The sequence below is a fragment of the Gobio gobio genome (genome assembly GCF_949357685.1).
Source record: "Gobio gobio genome assembly, chromosome: 10".
In the NCBI taxonomy this organism is placed as follows: Eukaryota; Metazoa; Chordata; class Actinopteri; order Cypriniformes; family Gobionidae; genus Gobio; species Gobio gobio.
Window position 1 is genome coordinate 5,793,418 of NC_137116.1, and position 17,215 is coordinate 5,810,632.

A 17,215-nucleotide genomic window follows, 5' to 3' on the forward strand; every position below is an offset into this window, starting at 1 on the left:
TCCTGCTCCTCACACCTAAAAAGGATCTCACTGTTTGATTATTAGAAAGTAGGGTACAGATCTTCCTTCCTTTTATATTCTCAGTCTGAAAATAAGGGCACTATCATAATCATACATGAAAACTTGAGAAAATCAAAAGCCTTTATAAAAAACTTTCTTCAAAATAAAGACATGAATATTGCCCTGTTTACACCTGGTATTAAGATGCATTTTGGTTGGGCCAGTCATGTCACGATCACCAGCTGGCGTGCCCAGAATAGGGCACTCCTTCCCAGACCAATGTATAACGGACTACCGGCACATCCGGGAACTTAACTGTCAATTTCGTCACCGCCCCTTTTGAGGGGAAAATAAACTAGACTTCCCATAAACTTCAATACATAATAGCGGCACAAAACAACGTCCGTACACAGCCGAAAGGCGTGAATAACTTAAGAAATCACTAAGATTAAACATTTCAAGTAATTATATGTCCACCCTGCCTGCCATAGAGCGTGAAAGATACATCCACACACTTAATTTGGTCAATTTAAAAAAATCTGTCCCCTCATTCTCCCACCGTCAAATTGGTGTAACAACCCCACCCAGTCGCCATTTATTCGTACCTCTTTGAGTCACCTAGCCTAGAAATCTAGACGCACCCATAGCGGCAGCAAATGTAATTTTCAGCCAGGTTCGTCTAGCAACTCTCCGTTGGCTTGTGAGCTTGAAAAAACAAACTCTAGTCAGACCAATCACATCGTGTATAGAGTCGGTGGACATGCTTAAAGGGTTAGTTCACCCAAAAATGAAAATTCTGTCAGTAATTACTCACCCTCATGTTGTTCCAACCATGTAAGACCTTCGTTCATCTTCGGAACATAATTTAGTATATTTTTGATGAAATCTGAGAGCTGTCTCACTCCTCCATAGGCTTTCAGAGGGAATGAAACTTGATGGCCCAGAAACTCGTGGCCCCGGAAAAACAACAAAAATAACGACTTTATCACACTATTATTGTTGTTCAATTTGAGCCTCTGACGAGAGTTCGCGGGAGTGCCACGACGCATGCGCGAGAACTGAGATTAACCCTACTCCGAAAGAGTGAGCAGCAAGTAACAAGTAGTAGTAGAAGAAGAACGCTGTAATCTCAGTTCTCGCGCATGCGTCGTGGCACTCCCGCAAACTCTCGTCAGAGGCTCAAATTGAACAACAATAATAGTGTGATAAAGTCGTTATTTTTGTTGTTTTTCCGCTCAAAAAGTATTTTCGTCGCATGATAGACTTAATACAGAGCCACTGTAGTCATTTGGACTCCTTAAATGACGTTTTTACTTACTATTCTGGGCCATCAAGTTTCATTCCCTCTGAAAGCCTATGGAGGAGTGAGACAGCTCTCAGATTTCATCAAAAATATACTAAATTATGTTCCGAAGATGAACGAAGGTCTTACATGGTTGGAACAACATGAGGGTGAGTAATTACTGACAGAATTTTCATTTTTGGGTGAACTAACCCTTTAATAATGACGGCAGAATTGCGACGGTTCGCAAGAATTCCCTGCTACTTCCCTGCTAACAAAGAATGGCACTGAAGTCATTCTTAAAAAATGAAGATGTGTTCGGAGTAGGCCTGTCGCAATTGGTCGATACAATCGACTGCGTCGACGCTGTTAATTAGTCGACATCAATAATTTTAGTCGACTGGGTAAGTTGGGATACGATATGAAATTGTATTAGTACTTTAAAAATGACAGCACTCTAATAAGAGCAGCATTTCTTAATTTGCGTCGATGTGTGACAGCAGGAGTGAGGACGTGTGTGTGTGTCCATGGAAGCAGAACAGTCAAATACGCGCAGCTCAGGAAAAAGAACAACAGAAAAGTGCGGCACGGCCGGGACGTGCTCGTGCTCGCTGCCGGACTCTGACCTGAAGCGCGCTCAGCCGCCTTTCACTTAGACAGATCGCAACGCCAGTTTCGCAGATTATTGGGCTTGAATGGTAAAAAATATGTAAAAATGCACGTCCTGGCGAGTATTCGGGTAAACGCAGTCGAATATGTCTTTAGTGAACGTATACAGAGTTGAATGAGAAATCGGGTGTTACAATGAATTTGGTCCATGCTGCTCTTAAAGGGCCGGACCTAATATTCTGTGTGAAGCAGGGCAGGGCAGGAACATGCCGGCCAAGTGAGTTTTTGGTTTTTAACCCTAAAACAATGATAAAACAATGAATAGTAAGTTCTGTCATATTATTCAATTACTTTTACAGTTTTTTGCCATGGTATCGATTCAGTATCGGTATTGAGGTATTTTAGTCTGGTATCGTATCAAAGTCATGATTTTGGTGTCATGACAACACTATTCTATATAAAAAGTATTTGCTGATATTCTCTTTTTTTTGTTATGTTGGTTTACAAATTTGTACCTTTTTTACGCTTTTAGTTTTACTTTTTGTCAAGGGCTTGTTTACATTTATACTTTTTTATAGTACACTACTGAATGTCAACGTTACAAGTTAAATTAAATGTTTTTAAGTAAAATTGGTGAAAATTATTGCGATAAATTAGTCGATAGATTAATCTATTAATCGATAAATTAGTCGATAGATTAATCAATATAAAAATAGTCATTAGTGGCAGCCCTAGTTCGGAGTTTTGCCGACCGGATACGGCAAAAGTTTAATCTTTCAACTAGCTCCACTGGTGGGAAAACACATGGGACTCAGCCACAACCCGCTTGTGATTGTTGTCTCATCTCTGATAGCGCTCTGGTTGGTTGTAGCCCCATCTTATTGCGTGCAGAGGGAATTTGAAAGACAACCGTTTATCCTGCCCCTCAGATTGAGCCCTGCCAATGGTGTGTTCCCAGACCCAGCATCTTGATGTGGGTCTGGCTTGTCAGGCTACAAGTCACCAAGTAAGCCAGTGAATGATTTTACTTTGTTTTTGAATCATGAAGTCCAAATGATGCTATCGGAAGCTAAGTCAGGCTAGTTGTATGGATGGACAGAAAAATGCACTCAGTACTCTAAATATAAAGACATAATATATACAAGGATGTTTACTTTCAAAAACAAAGTAAAATCATTCACTTGTTACACCAATTTGACAGTGGGAGAATGAAGGGACATGCTTTTAAATCGACCAAATTAAGTGTGTGGATGTATCTTTCACGCTCTATGGCAGGCAGGGTGGACATATAATTACTTGACATGTTTAATCTTAGTGATTTCTTAAGTTATTCACGCCTGCCAGCTGTGTATGGACATTGTTTTGTGCCGCTATTTTGTATTGAAGTCTATGGGAAGTCTAGTTTATTTTCCCTTAAAAAGGGGCGGTGACGAAATTGACAGGTAAGTTCCTGGATGTGCCGGTAGTATGTATCATTTACATTGTCATTTACCCTTGTTAACTCTGCATATAAACCTGGTTAACTCTTTCACTCTTTGCGAAGTCTTGTATGTGTTACACTGCATTTCTGAGCGCTCTTCTGGTTTTCGGTTCCATGGTTTCGACGCTTTCCTGCCTGGAGTTTGGATTGTTTGCTTGTGTTTATAACCTCTTGCCTGTTTATTGGATTACTTCTTTGAATTACCTAAATGCTGCATTTGGATCCTCAACCTTGTATCTCAGAGCAGTTATGCTTTGCTTTTGTAGTGTGTGAATGCATTCGAACAGTCTCTAAAGACTCTCTGCTTACTGACCTAATGCGTGCAAACATTATGGGAAGCACACTAACCAGATGGGATTTCGCACTTTGTAACAACTTAAGCACATTCTTTCAACTTAAATTCTAAATAACACAATTTCATGCATAACTTGTAATTGAGCTCAAAATATCTTAGACTGGGTGTCTTTGCCGACCTATTGTGGAAAAATAATAATATAACATAAAAATTGCATGAATCTTGCCACTAGATGAACTTATAGCTTTATATCAGGGGTGGCAAACACCGGTCTTGGAGAGCCTCAGTCCTACAGAGTTTAGCTCCAACCTCGATACAACTCACCTGCCTGTAGTTGTCTAGTAACCCTTCAGACCTTGATTAGCTTGTTCAAGTGTGTTTGATTAGGGTTGAAGCAAAACTATGCAGGACTGTGGCTGAATCTGAATTCGCCCCCCATACTCTCAAATAGGGCATTATTTGAGGGGCCAGCCATTTGTAGTGGTGTCCGAAACCCTAGTGGACGTTATTGAGTGCACTCATTCAATCCCACATTGCACCGCAATAACGAGTGTACAGCCAATGTACACTCAACGGCTGTCCGATTTCACGCACTCGTTTTCATTCACTCCTTCAAGTGAACTATATTAGTGGACTAACGTAGGGAATAGTGAATGAGGGATTCAGCCTGTGGCTCTCCAGGAATGACGTTCGCCAGCCCTGCTCTATAAATGACGCAAATGAGCTGTTCCGCTGGGTCCTGAAGTCAGTTCTTGGATTTATCTCTTCAGTATGCATTCAGATACACATGTAGATATTATAAAATCATTTTTGGTAAAGTTTTAGCAGTTTTTGTTTGAATTTTGAGCATTTTTAATTGTTGTTTTTTTTAGGTAGCTTTGTGTACGCATTCCTCGCATATCATTTATTCCTATGGGGGTCAAATTGACCCACAAAGGAAGAATTTGTTACTTTTTTAAAGAGTTACTTCAGCGATTAGCATTAAGCTTTGTATCAGCAGAAACCCGGTAGTATATTCAAATTATGGTACTTTCCCTCCTCATAAATGAGAGAATTATGCATTTTATTTCTGGAAAAATTATCTGATGACGCAAATATCGTCATTTTGCGCCATCTGTGGATTTTTTGTCCAGAGGCTAAAGACTACAGCCAGTAGAAGGAGCTAGTTCTGCATGTTTTCAACCTGCCCACCGGGGTGGGATCTCACTCACAGAATGTAAATGCGCACAGCCGCTCGGTTCAGGCATTCATAACGAAGCAGTGCGGAGCAAAGTGAGTGTTTCAACTTTTCAATTAATTCCTATGAAAGTTAAGCTTCCATATGCGATCTGAAAACGCGCCACTGGACACGCGCCGTGAATGACTGCCGCACTTACCTCAGCTCTTTGCTCTCGTGATGAATGAAATCTGACTACTTCTGCGTTTGTGCCGTAACTTTCGTTTGGCTCACTCACACTTTATTGAAAAGACACGATACATTTTTAATCGTAGTGCTTATTCTCTAACAGAACTAAATGATTGTATTGCTAAGAAAATCAAAATGACGGTGGGGGCGGTGTCATGGTGGGCAAGTGATAACCAATAGCCGTGGCTTTGGGAGTGGCCTCGTTGGACAGGGAAGCAAGTGCATTCTGGGAGTTGTTGTCTTTCATCCACACAAGACAAGTCTTTTCTCAGTCTAGAAGGCACCAAATTCAAAAATAATTTCACATTTCTACTACATAAAGGACCCAGTTTAAATACACATTCATCTTCCCAGCGCTGAAGCACACCTTTAAATTCCAACCTCAAAACTCCTCGAATCCAGTCAATTTGTTTGTGCATTTGTGGTTGAAGTGGGACAAAAGTCCTAGGGTCTTATACCACTTCGATGAACATTCAATTTAAATTTTTTTTAAAAGGAGTTTCGGGTCAAAATGACCCGAGGGAAGTCGGCTGGAGACACAAGTTTGGTTTGAAGATGAAAAACTTACCAAAAATACCAAACACAGTGTTCTCTCACCATTCCTGTTTTCTAACACACACTCAGCTGTTCAGCTGGTCTTGCGTCGATCAGAGTAGAAATGAAAGCTGATTCTTACCGTATGTTTTTCTGTCGTCTCCTTTCGCATTCATATTTAAATTGCCCATGCTTATTTCGTCCATTAAATCGAAAGATCTGCAAAAGCCCTACATTTACCCGCCCATAGACCCTCCACTCAAAGAAATCAGGACAGAAGTGGTTGAAAGTGGACAAAAGAGACGGATTAAAACACCAGGTGTAAACAGGAATGTGTCTCCCTCGTGACCAAAACGCATCTTAATACCAGCTGTAAACAAGGCCTATGTGTTGAAAACCTGGTAAAGTAAGTCTTCAAATAGTATGTAATGAAATACTATGAATGAAAACGTCAGTGAAATTAATATTGTACATAAAAACACAAACAGGTTGAGGCAAAACCTTGAACATCAATTGATGAACTAAATGGTATCTTCGGTTCTGTTCTCTCAGAGAGAGTCTGCGGGTAGTAAGTGTGTATGTGGTGAGGTTTCTGTGGTTGTGTCTCTCCAGCAGACGTAAGCTACAGACTTCACCTCAGTCTGTTGAAAGGGATAGTTCACCCTCATATGTAACAAGTATAGTCCATTTGATTTCGTATTTTAAGTCTTCTCATGCCATTCGACAGATTTGTGTGACGAACAGGCTGAAGTGATGTCATTGCTCATAATGTGCAATGTCATGAGATGAACAACAAATATGTCATGAGATCAGTGAATAACAAATATCAGTTTGGAATATATAGGGAAACATATAGAATCAAATCAACTACTTTACTATTGTTTTGCCCTTTTTGTAGTTTTACAGGCTATTTGAACTGTCAATATATAGAAAATATGAATCTATGGTATCTAGGTCCCATTAGTTAATGCATTAAATAATAATGAGCAATACATTTGTTACAGTATTTATTAGTCTTTGTTAAAGGGATAGTTCTCCCAAAAATGTTGTCATCATTTACTTACTCTGTATGAGTTTCTTTCTTCTGCCGAACAAAAAAGAAGATATTTTGAAGAATGTCGGTCACCAGACAGACATTGACTTCAATAGGAAAAAATACCAACATTCTTCAAAATATCTTTTGTGTTCAACAGAAGAAAGAAACTCATACAGGTTTGGAACAACTTGCGTAATGATGACAGAATTTTTATTTTTGCGTGAATTATCCCTTTAATATTAGTTAATACACTGTAAAAAATGATATGACCAATAAGTTATGACAACATTTGTTTTTACATGGCTTTAGTTAATGAAAATTAAATATTTTTCACCTTTTTTATGTTATACAAGATTCAACTCATTTTTTAAAGGAACACGATTACTTTTTTGGGATTTTAGCTTATTCAGGGTATCCCCCAGAGTTAGATAAATCCATACATACCCTTCTCATCTCCGTGCGTGCCATAACTCTGTGTGACGCACCCACCGCTAGCCTAGCTTAGCACAAAGACTGGAGGTAAACGGCTCCAGCTAGCCTACTGCTCAATAAGTGACAAAATAACGCCTACATTTTCCTATTTACATGTTGTGATGTGTATAGTTACATCGTAAAGACCTTTACTCGCGAGAGTGTGGAAATTCAAAATGTCCTACAAATTAATTATAGGTAGGACACTGGAAATCTGTCAATTAGATGTTTTAGTAATTGAAAATGATCTACATGAAAAAATATTGAGCTCAAACTTGACTTTTGACCCCCTGTTTTGAAGTTACTGTACTCTGCCTTTGTATTGTAGGCAAAAAGTGAGAAGTCACACCAAGGCAAATGGCAATAACTTCCACATTATGAATATTTGGTTGCTGTTTACCATTTACAAAATCCTTATAGTAACACCTGTATAAAATCTAGTGACCATGGCATTTATTTTGGATGATTTACAATAGCTTTTTTATATGGAGCAGTTTGGTAGCCTATTCATTGGATAGCTGACTAGCCTAATTATGCTATAGGCTGCTAGCTAGCTAAATGAAGTAGATTGTAATCTATCTAATTTGTTAGTCTAATGCATATTTTGGGTTGCATAATTTTTTACCTTGACCTTGATGACTGCGTTTCAAAGCCATCTCAACCATCCTTAAATGCTATTATTAAAAACAAGCACTCAACTATTTGTTTTACCTACATTTTTATTCAGGTATCGTGTGTGTCAGAAGTACTTCCGTAACGCGTTACTCTAATCTGACTACTTTTTTCCAGTAACGAGTAATCTAACGCGTTACTATTTCCAAACCAGTCATCAGATTAAAGCAATTTATCCAAGTCACTGTGAGTTACTATTTTTGTAATTTTCCTTAGTAAAAATATATATATTTTTGCTTTCTTCTTGCATCTCGGGGAGAGTATTTATGTTAAGTGAAGTCAAGAAAGACATTTTATTACATTTTTTATTAAAACATGTTTTTTTTCAGGAAATATTTTTTAATTTCAACTTAAAATGTCAGGAATTAGATTTTTGAATGTTACTGTTAAAATGCACTTCCAATAAAGTGTGTTGGCAAAAATGGTAGTCATTTTTATGTTGAGGAGGAAAGGGTGTTGACAGCAACTGCTGAATGTAACTAATAAAGTAACTTGTAATCTAATTTAGTTACTTTTAAAATCAAGTAATCTGTAAAGTAACTAAGTTACTTTTTAAAGGAGTAATCAGATTACTTTTTCAAAGTAATTGTGGCAACACTGTATGACACAGGCTACACTGTAATATAAATGTTGCAAACTTTAATGGACAGTAAAACAAAGGCAGAATACCATAACTCCAGGCTGACTCAGTAACTTCTAAACAACGGCTTAACAATAGCAGAGTATCCAAACTCAGTTTGAGCGTTCTAAAACAAAGGCAAAGAGCGGTTCTTGTTCTCCCTTGGTTTCTCCTGGGCTTTTGGAAGTTACTGTTAAGACAACCCATTATTTTCTCGATAAAACAACGGAATTGAATCAAGATACTTATCCACATGATAAAGGAGGTCTTGAATGTCCCAAAAATATCAATAACACATTTCGACCAAAAATGAAGTTACTGCCTTTTGCCTTTGTAGGGCAGTATAGTTCTTAGTCATATCGGTCTAGAAAATCACAACTTTTCATTTTCCGTCGGTCTAAGTACACGATGTAACTATACACATCACAACATGTAAATAGGAAAATGTTGGCGTTATTTTGTCACTTATTGAGCAGTAGGCTAGATGGAGCCGTTTACCTCCAGTCTTTGTGCTAAGCTAGGCTAGCGGTGGGTGCGTCAGACAGAGTTATGGCACACATAGATGAGAATGGTATGTATGGATTTATCTAACTCTGGGGGATACGGTGAATAAGCTAAAGTCCCAAAAAGTCGGCGTGTTCCTTTAAGTAAGTGTAATGTAATTTAAGTTGCAATGACTGAAACATCCAAGTTGACTGTACTTGAAATTTTAAGGCAGCAACTTTTTTTTTTGCAGTGTACAAATACAACTGTTAATTCATGTTAACTAATACAGATAACTAATGTTTACAAGCGGAACCTTATTGTAAAATGTTACTGCTAAACCTTTATGCCGAAAGGAATGACGACATAAGTCACTTGTCATGTGACAAAAAGGTCAACTCAACTGTCTTTTAACTATAAATAATTTACAATCCATGTTCTGCTGCTGAGAAAAATGGTATGTGATTGCAAAAGCATGGGAAATGACTTTTCTCTACTTTGAATATAATGAAATGGAGGACAGAAGAGGTAAACGTGATCTTTCCAGTACTCACAGGGAGATGATTCCTGGTGGGAAGCTCTTGGGAATGGCTTTGGTGTCCACGCAGAAGGCACTGTCTTTAGTACAGGAGCAGGTGGCTGGACATCGTGGGGTTTTGGGAGCTTTGCGGCCCACCGCGTTCCCAAACATACAGAAAAGCAGCAGGCAAACAGACAGCCGCCAATCCGGCCATCGTAGAGTCCGCCTGGGCCTTGCTTCCACCATCTTCCACCTTCTGCTTGAGTCAAGAAACACAGGAGGCTGGAGAGAGGGATCTGATCCTGTTTTTATCCTTTCCTGATTCAGAAAACTGCAAGAGAAGAAGCTCCAGGGTGTGAGCGAGAGAGGAGGTGAGGTGTTAGGCTCAGAAGAGACTGACAGAGGGAACAGAAAACGAGTGGGCAGTGACTGGTGTTCCCTGGGTGCGTGTATGAGTGTGTATTTGATTGTCTCAGTGTACTCTGCGGTGTTCTCGTCTCTCTCCCCCTCTCTCTCTCTCTCTCTCTCTCTCTCTCTCTCTCTCTCTCTCTCTGTCAGAGCACAGACTGCAGGAGTGTGTCAGCCAGCGCTGCTCCGCACACAGAGTGCAGCAACGCTGACACTGAATTATTAAGTCGCATGGACCAACACTTAAGCAGCAGCAGGGAACACGGCAGAGAACATAGTGGGATGGGGGTTGTGAACCAGGATGAAGAGGCAGGGGTGATGGACAGGTCAGTGGAGGTTACACCAAATAATGTACTATAAACCTCTTGTTTACGCTAAGGCAAATTTCAAGCAATCACATCTTCTAGAAGTCGTGGACAGAGGAGCGCCACTAAGAAGGGGAAAGTTAGGACGATTCTAAGGGCCCACGCACTTTTGGGGCCCCCAGAGATTGGTTTTATTAGTAGTAATTGTACTAGTTGTAATATAATAGAAATTATACATGTGTAACCCACCAGAGTAACAAATAAAACTAAATTCTGTCTCATTTCTGCAAATTAGAGATGTCTAGAGATGACAAAGAAGTATAAGTCCGGTCATCAAAACTGAGGCTACAGAGGGCAGAGAGAGAGAAAACGGCCCGACAATTCTCACCCAGTTCTTCAAAAAGGGTATATGTTTATTTGCAGAGCTGCATAGCCAACCACTACCTGATAGTCTATTCAATAGGTTACGTTTTTCACCACTGAAAATAAAAAGAATGTAATTTTGGATTTTGTAAATGTGACTTATATAATGCATTTAACGTCAAATAATCAAAAACAAAAAACAAAGTAGGCACTTAATGGTTTCTATTGATAGATATATTTCTCATGTGAGTCTGTGCGTCAAGTATTCGCTGTGTTTTAGTTCATTGTTGTGAACCTTGAGCCAGAAAGATGTTCAAGGAGACAGAGACGGAAAAGCGAATCCTGTTGTTTTCTTTCGCTTTCAAAGGCTTGACATTTTGTAGTCATTTTTAATGTACACAAATAAAATTACTATAAATAACAGAGTGTTAAGTTATTTCCACTGCTGAGGGAAAAATCCAAGTGATCGTGCCGGCGCCTTGCACGTGCACATAATATGTCAGTTCTAGCACTGCCAATTTGACATCGCAGCCTGTTCATTATACCCCAGTTAACGGTCATGAAGTGCAAGATGAGATGTGTAGCTAAACTAAACGGCTATGTTACGATAGAAGATTTAAACGAGCGACAGAAACAATCAGTTTGCAAAGACTGTATCAACCAATAATCAGCTTTGGGAAGGGAAATATGCAGGTCAGGAAGGAGAAGGTGATGGAGATGAGTAGCAGGTATTGTTCTTCTTAACAGAGATATACATATAATTAAATTGCGATTTTGGATCGCTATAGGTTGGCCTGTATGTCTGGTATGGTAGGGGGCCCAACCTCATATTCTTTCATAGGGCTTTTTGAAGAATTTCTCCCAAGTGGGTGAATTTGAAAGTGCAGTTTTCGTGTGAACTGTGAATACGGAGGTATTTGAAAACTATGACGCATGTTTAGTCAAGTGATGCATATTGTACCTCTTGGAAGTATGACAATACACTGTAAAATCAAATTACTTTTACTTATTTTTAAAAAACAAACCAATTGCCTTAAAAAAAACAAAGTGAAACAAGTATAATATGTTACAAATGCTTTTAGTAGCCTATAGTTCACTTGCACAAGAGTTATAGTAACTAAAAAAGAACTGTAGAGAGTACTTGATAATTTACTTTAAATAAAATAAAAATGTTACCATTGTTGTGTTTTGCATGCTGAATGTTGAATTGTGACTCAAGCATGATCAATTGCAAGATATTGTCACAAACATATAGGGATTAAAAGGTGGGTATGACAGTTAGCAATAAAATTGTAAAAAAAAATAATTATTCAACACGAAAAATATACTAGTTAATTATTTAGGTTGATCACCTTTTAAAAGCAAACCTTCCTTTGAAATCAAATAACTGTGATTTCTTGTTGCATCACTGCATGAATAGGAAGAGAATTACAGTAATATAAATTAAGTTCCAAGTGCCCAAACAAAGTGAACACTGATCACCATAATGGTGAGTTCCAAAAATGTTGGGCGGGAAAAACCAACATCAATTTATGAATTCAACTCATGTGATGCTCTCTCAAATTTTTCAGCTGTATTGACAACATTCAACTTTCAAGATGCCTTTGGGGAACGATTGAATGCAACTAGAGAAAAATAACTGCAGAAGTGAAGGAAATGAGTGAAAAGTCTATTAAGAATTCCCTGCCTCAAAAACTTTTTTGTTTTGTTTTTTGCTTGACAAAATGACACTCAAACCAATCAGCTAATCTTAACTTGGGTGTTCTGAGTAAACGAGGCATAGTTTTTTTGTGTAGAACAGATTACTAGATTTTTACAAAATTAAGATAAGTAAAATTAACTCAGAAGTGTTAGAACAACTGTTGGATTATATTGTTACCACGTTATAAGACTATTGTTAGAGATTTTTCTATATAGTGTATATCGTGGTATGTAGCACTAATGACACTTCAGAGAGATGAAATGCATGAACAAAAATATAAAGAGCGGGACGCTTGATGTAAAAAAGAGTTATAAGGGCAATATATCCTGAAAAATAGCTCGGTGTGGTGCTTGTGCTGACTCACACATTGCCAAAGTGACCTCAATTATGTCAAAATGCCTATCGCGTTGACTATTCATGTAAACACAGCCGGTGATGTCAAGTGAAAGTAAACAGTATTTTTATCAGTATGATGGATCTGTGCATTTGGTCTTAAAGTGACAGCAGCCTAATAAACCTGCTGCTCTGTCATTAATGTGAATCAAACAAAAGAGAAAATAACTTAATGCTCTTGACTGAATAACTGTATTAGCTTTAATAAGAATGACATTTAATTCATATTTATTTTTTTACATTTGATTATTACATTTCTGTATTAATTCTAACTACATGTTAAATAAACCTATTGTACCTGAAACACTTAATTTGTTTAATTCATATTTTTTTTATATATTGTATTTGTCCTATTGTTTGTAATTTGCTTCTTTTTTTCTAATGTTTAATAACAAATGAGGTAAAATAATTATATTGTGATATCATTAACATGAAATAAAATTTCTCATATCGTGAAATAAGAATTTGGACATCGTCCACCCTTATTGTATCTATAGATGGTTATCCTTCCATAGTTGTACCTACTATTCATTCTTATAGTCAGGTTAAAGATAAATGTTACTTTGTACAATCTTAATATTCTATTCCTAAAAAAACGAAAATATATTCTCAATTGCTGTTATGCGGCAAAAAAAAGCCAATTGGATATTAGACCATATGGAGTGCAACCTGGACACATTAGAGACTGGTGAGATATTTTATAATTCTTTCAACGCTATATGTTTTGCGAAAAGCAAACACAGCACACCAGCCAAAACACACCATACCTACTGTGAAGCATGGTGATGGCAGCATGATGTTGTGGTGATGTTTCTCTTCTGCGGGGACGAGGTCGATTGGTCAGGATTGAAGGGAAAATGGATGCTGTCAAGTGCATCCAAACTCTTGAGGAAAACCTGCATCCCTCTGCTAGACAGCTGAAGATGGGCAGGTAATTCACCTTCCAACACAACAATGATCCTAAACATACCGTCAAAAGAACAATGCAATGCCTTAAGGATAGGAAGGTGAATGTCCTTGAGTGGCCAAGTCAGATCTCTGACTTAAATCTGATAGAAAATCTGTGGATGGACTTGGAGAATGCAGTCCATTGCCTCTCACCACGGAATTTGACTGAACTTGAGCAACTCAAGTAAGAATAGGCAAATATTAGCAAAGCCAGTAAAGACATAACCAAATGTATTTAAAGCAAAAGGTGGCTCTACGAAGTATTAAATCAGGGTACTGATGACATTTCCGCCCCTGTTATTCAAGTTTTTCCATTTTTAATAATCCTGCAGAAATTTTATTTTCACTTTGATGATGAGGGTTATGATACAGCTCAAAAAAGTTTTCAAGTTATTTTCAAGGGTGTAATGTGACAAAAGGTGAAGATTTTCACAGGATATGATGACTTTCTATAGGCACTGTATATATATATTTCCAAAAGTATTGGGACACCCCTCCAAATTATTGAATTCAGGTGTTCCAGTCACTTTCTTGGCCGAAGAATGGGTCACTCTCAGGATCTCAGTGAATTCAAGCTTGGTTCCATGATACTGTAGATTGCCACCTGTGCAATTCCATTTGTGAAATTTCCTCACAACATGTAAAATCACAGAGCGGGGTCAGCGCATGCTGAGGCGCACAGTGTGCAGAAGTCGCCAACTTTTTGCAGAGTCAATAACTACAGACCTCCAAACTTGATATGGCCTTCAGATTAGCTTAGAGAGCTTCATGAAATGGGTTTCCATGGCCGAGCAGCTGCATCCAAGCCTTACATCACCAAGTGCAATGGAAAGCGTGGGATGCAGTGGTGTAAAGCACGCCACCACTGGACTCTAGAGCAGTGGAGACGTGTTCTCTGGAGTGACCAATCACGCTTCTCTGTCTGGCAAACCGATGGACAAGTCTGGGTTTGGCGGTTGCCAGGAGAACGTTGCCTGACTGCATTGTGCCAAGTGTAAAGTTTGGTGGAGGGGGGATTATGGTGTGGGGTTGTTTTTCAGGGGTTGGGCTTGGCCCCTTAGTTCCAGTGAAAATAACTTGTAATGCTTCAGCATACCAAGACGTTTTGGACAATTTCATGCTCCCATCTTTGTGGGAACAGTTTGGGGATGGCCCCTTCCTGTTCCAACATAACTGCGCACCAGTGCACAAAGCAAGGTCCATAAAGACATGGATGAGTGAGTTTGGTGTGGAGGAACTTGACTGGCCTTCACAGAGTCCTGACCTCAACCCTGACCTCGTCCAACATCAGTGCCTGACCTCACAAATGCGCTTCTTTGAAGAATGGTCAAAAATTCCCATAAACACACTCCTAAACCTTGTGGAAAGCTTTCCCAGAAGAGTTGAAGCTGTTATAGCTGCAAAGGGTGGACCAACTCCATATTAAACCCTACGGATTAAAAATGGGATGTCATTAAAGTTCATGTGCATGTAAAGGCAGACATCCAAAAACTTTTGGCAATATAGCGTATATGAAATCGTCAGATGCAAAAAGCTCTTAGTTTGTCTGACATTTTTGTTTTAAATTAGCATTTTTATCAGGCTCCTATGTTTAGGTTCAGTAATTTCACTTTAATGGCAATGAAAAGGTTATTAGTCAGTTGTTGAAATGCCTTATTTTCAAAAATGTCACTGATAAGAGTAAAATTAAAAACATAAAGTTGCTCATTTTAAAAGTAAAAAAAGACGGGTTTTTGCATCTGAAGTCTTCATATATAAATTGTATGATTTTATAATGGAAATGTATAATCTCATCTAATCTATAATTTATAATCAAAATTTTATAAATCATATATAATCTTTTATTTTAGATGTGATTAATCGCAATTAATCGATTTGACACAAGAGAAGAGAAGAAGAGAAGAGAAGAGAAGAGAAGAGAAGAGAAGAGAAGAGAAGAGAAGAGAAGAGAAGAGAAGAGAAGAGAAGAGAAGAGAAGAGAAGAGAAGAGATGTTATATCAGGACACGCTGTAGTACTGCAGGAATGCAGACTAAAGCTAATGTAACTGACCCCATTTCAAAAGCAACATTAATCAGTTGAAGCTTACATTTCAAATCTGCATTCCAGTCACACCTGTAGAAAATATTGAATCCCAGTATCTATTCTAATGTGTATGAGCAATAGTAATATGATGAGCAATAGTAGGGATGAGTATGAGCCTCATTAGGGATGATTTCATCATTAAACAACACTAATTACAGTCTTTCACATGTTGATTTTGTCTAATGTTATGCTGATGACACTCAATTATATATTTTATCACGACCAGATGAAAACGCTAAATTATCTAAACTGACAGCGTGTGTTGAAGATATTAAATACTGGATGACGTGTAATTTTCTGCTATTAAATTCAGATAAAACGGAGGTATTACTTATTGGTCCAAAAAACCTCTCACAATACAACTTTAACTTGGAAGGATGTCCTGTCACTTTATCCACTGCAGTAAAAGACCTGGGTGTTATATTAGACCGCAACTTGTCTTTCGAAAATCATATTTCATATGTTACAAGAACGGCATTTTTCCACCTTAGAAACATTACTAAGCTACATAACATGCTATCTATTTCTGATGCAGAAAAGTTAGTTCATGCATTCATGACCTCGAGACTAGAATACTGTAATGCTTTATTAGCTGGTTGTCCTGCATCATCAATAAACAAACTACAGTTAGTCCAAAACTCAGCTGCTAGAGTTCTTACTAGGTCAAGAAAATATGATCATATAACACCAATTTTATCATCTCTACACTGGTTACCTATTAAGTTCCGCATCAATTACAAAGTATTGCTACTGACCTATAAAGCCCTAAATGGTTTAGCTCCAGTGTATCTAACGGATCTTCTATCGCCCTACAATCCATCGCGCTCTTTAAGATCACTAAACTCGAGGCTTCTGGTCATTCCTAGGATATCTAAGTCCACTAAAGGAGGGAGGGCATTTTCACATTTAGCTCCTAAACTCAGGAATAGTCTTCCTGATATTGTTCGAGGTTCAGACTCGCTGTCCCAGTTTAAAACTAGATTAAAGACGCATCTCTTTAGCCAAGCATTCACATTATAATTACATTTTATACAACCCCAAATCAGAAAAAGATGGGACAGTATGGAAAACGCAAAAAAAAAAAAAAGAAGTGATTTCTAAATTTACTTTGACATGTATTTCATTGCAGACAATATGAACACAAAATATTTCATGTTTTGTCTGGTCAACTTCATTTCATTTGTAAATATGCATCCTTTCCTGTCATTCAGACCTGCAACACATTTCAAAAAAAGTTGGGACAGTAAAGCATTTACCACTTTGTAATGTCATTCCTTTTCACAACACTTAAAAGACGTTTAGGGACTGAAGACACCTAGTGATGAAGTGTTTCAGGTGTAATTTTGTCCCATTCTTCCTGCAAACAAGTCTTAAGGTGGGCAACAGTACGGGGTCTTCGTTGTCGCATTTTGCGCTTCAAAATGCGCCACACATTCTCTATTGGAGACAGGTCGGGACTGCAGGCAGGCCAGTCAAGTACCCGTACCCTCTTCCTCCGCAGCCAGGACTTTGTAATGTGTGCAGAATGTGGTTTTGCATTGTCTTGTTGAAATATGCATGGACGTCCCTGGAAAAGATGTCTTCTTGAAGGCAGCATATTATGCTC

General features: G+C 38.3%; 1 protein-coding gene across 1 annotated transcript in view; it reads right to left on the bottom strand.

The window, feature by feature from the left end:
* Nucleotides 1–17,215, bottom strand: part of lgi3 (leucine-rich repeat LGI family, member 3) — a 43,284-nt gene that overhangs the window by 17,008 nt on the left and 9,061 nt on the right. The window contains exon 2 of the mRNA XM_079826563.1: nucleotides 9,441–9,737. Coding sequence (XP_079682689.1) covers nucleotides 9,441–9,652 — 212 coding nt within the window. The 5' untranslated portion in view covers nucleotides 9,653–9,737. The remainder of the gene's footprint in view (nucleotides 1–9,440; nucleotides 9,738–17,215) is intronic.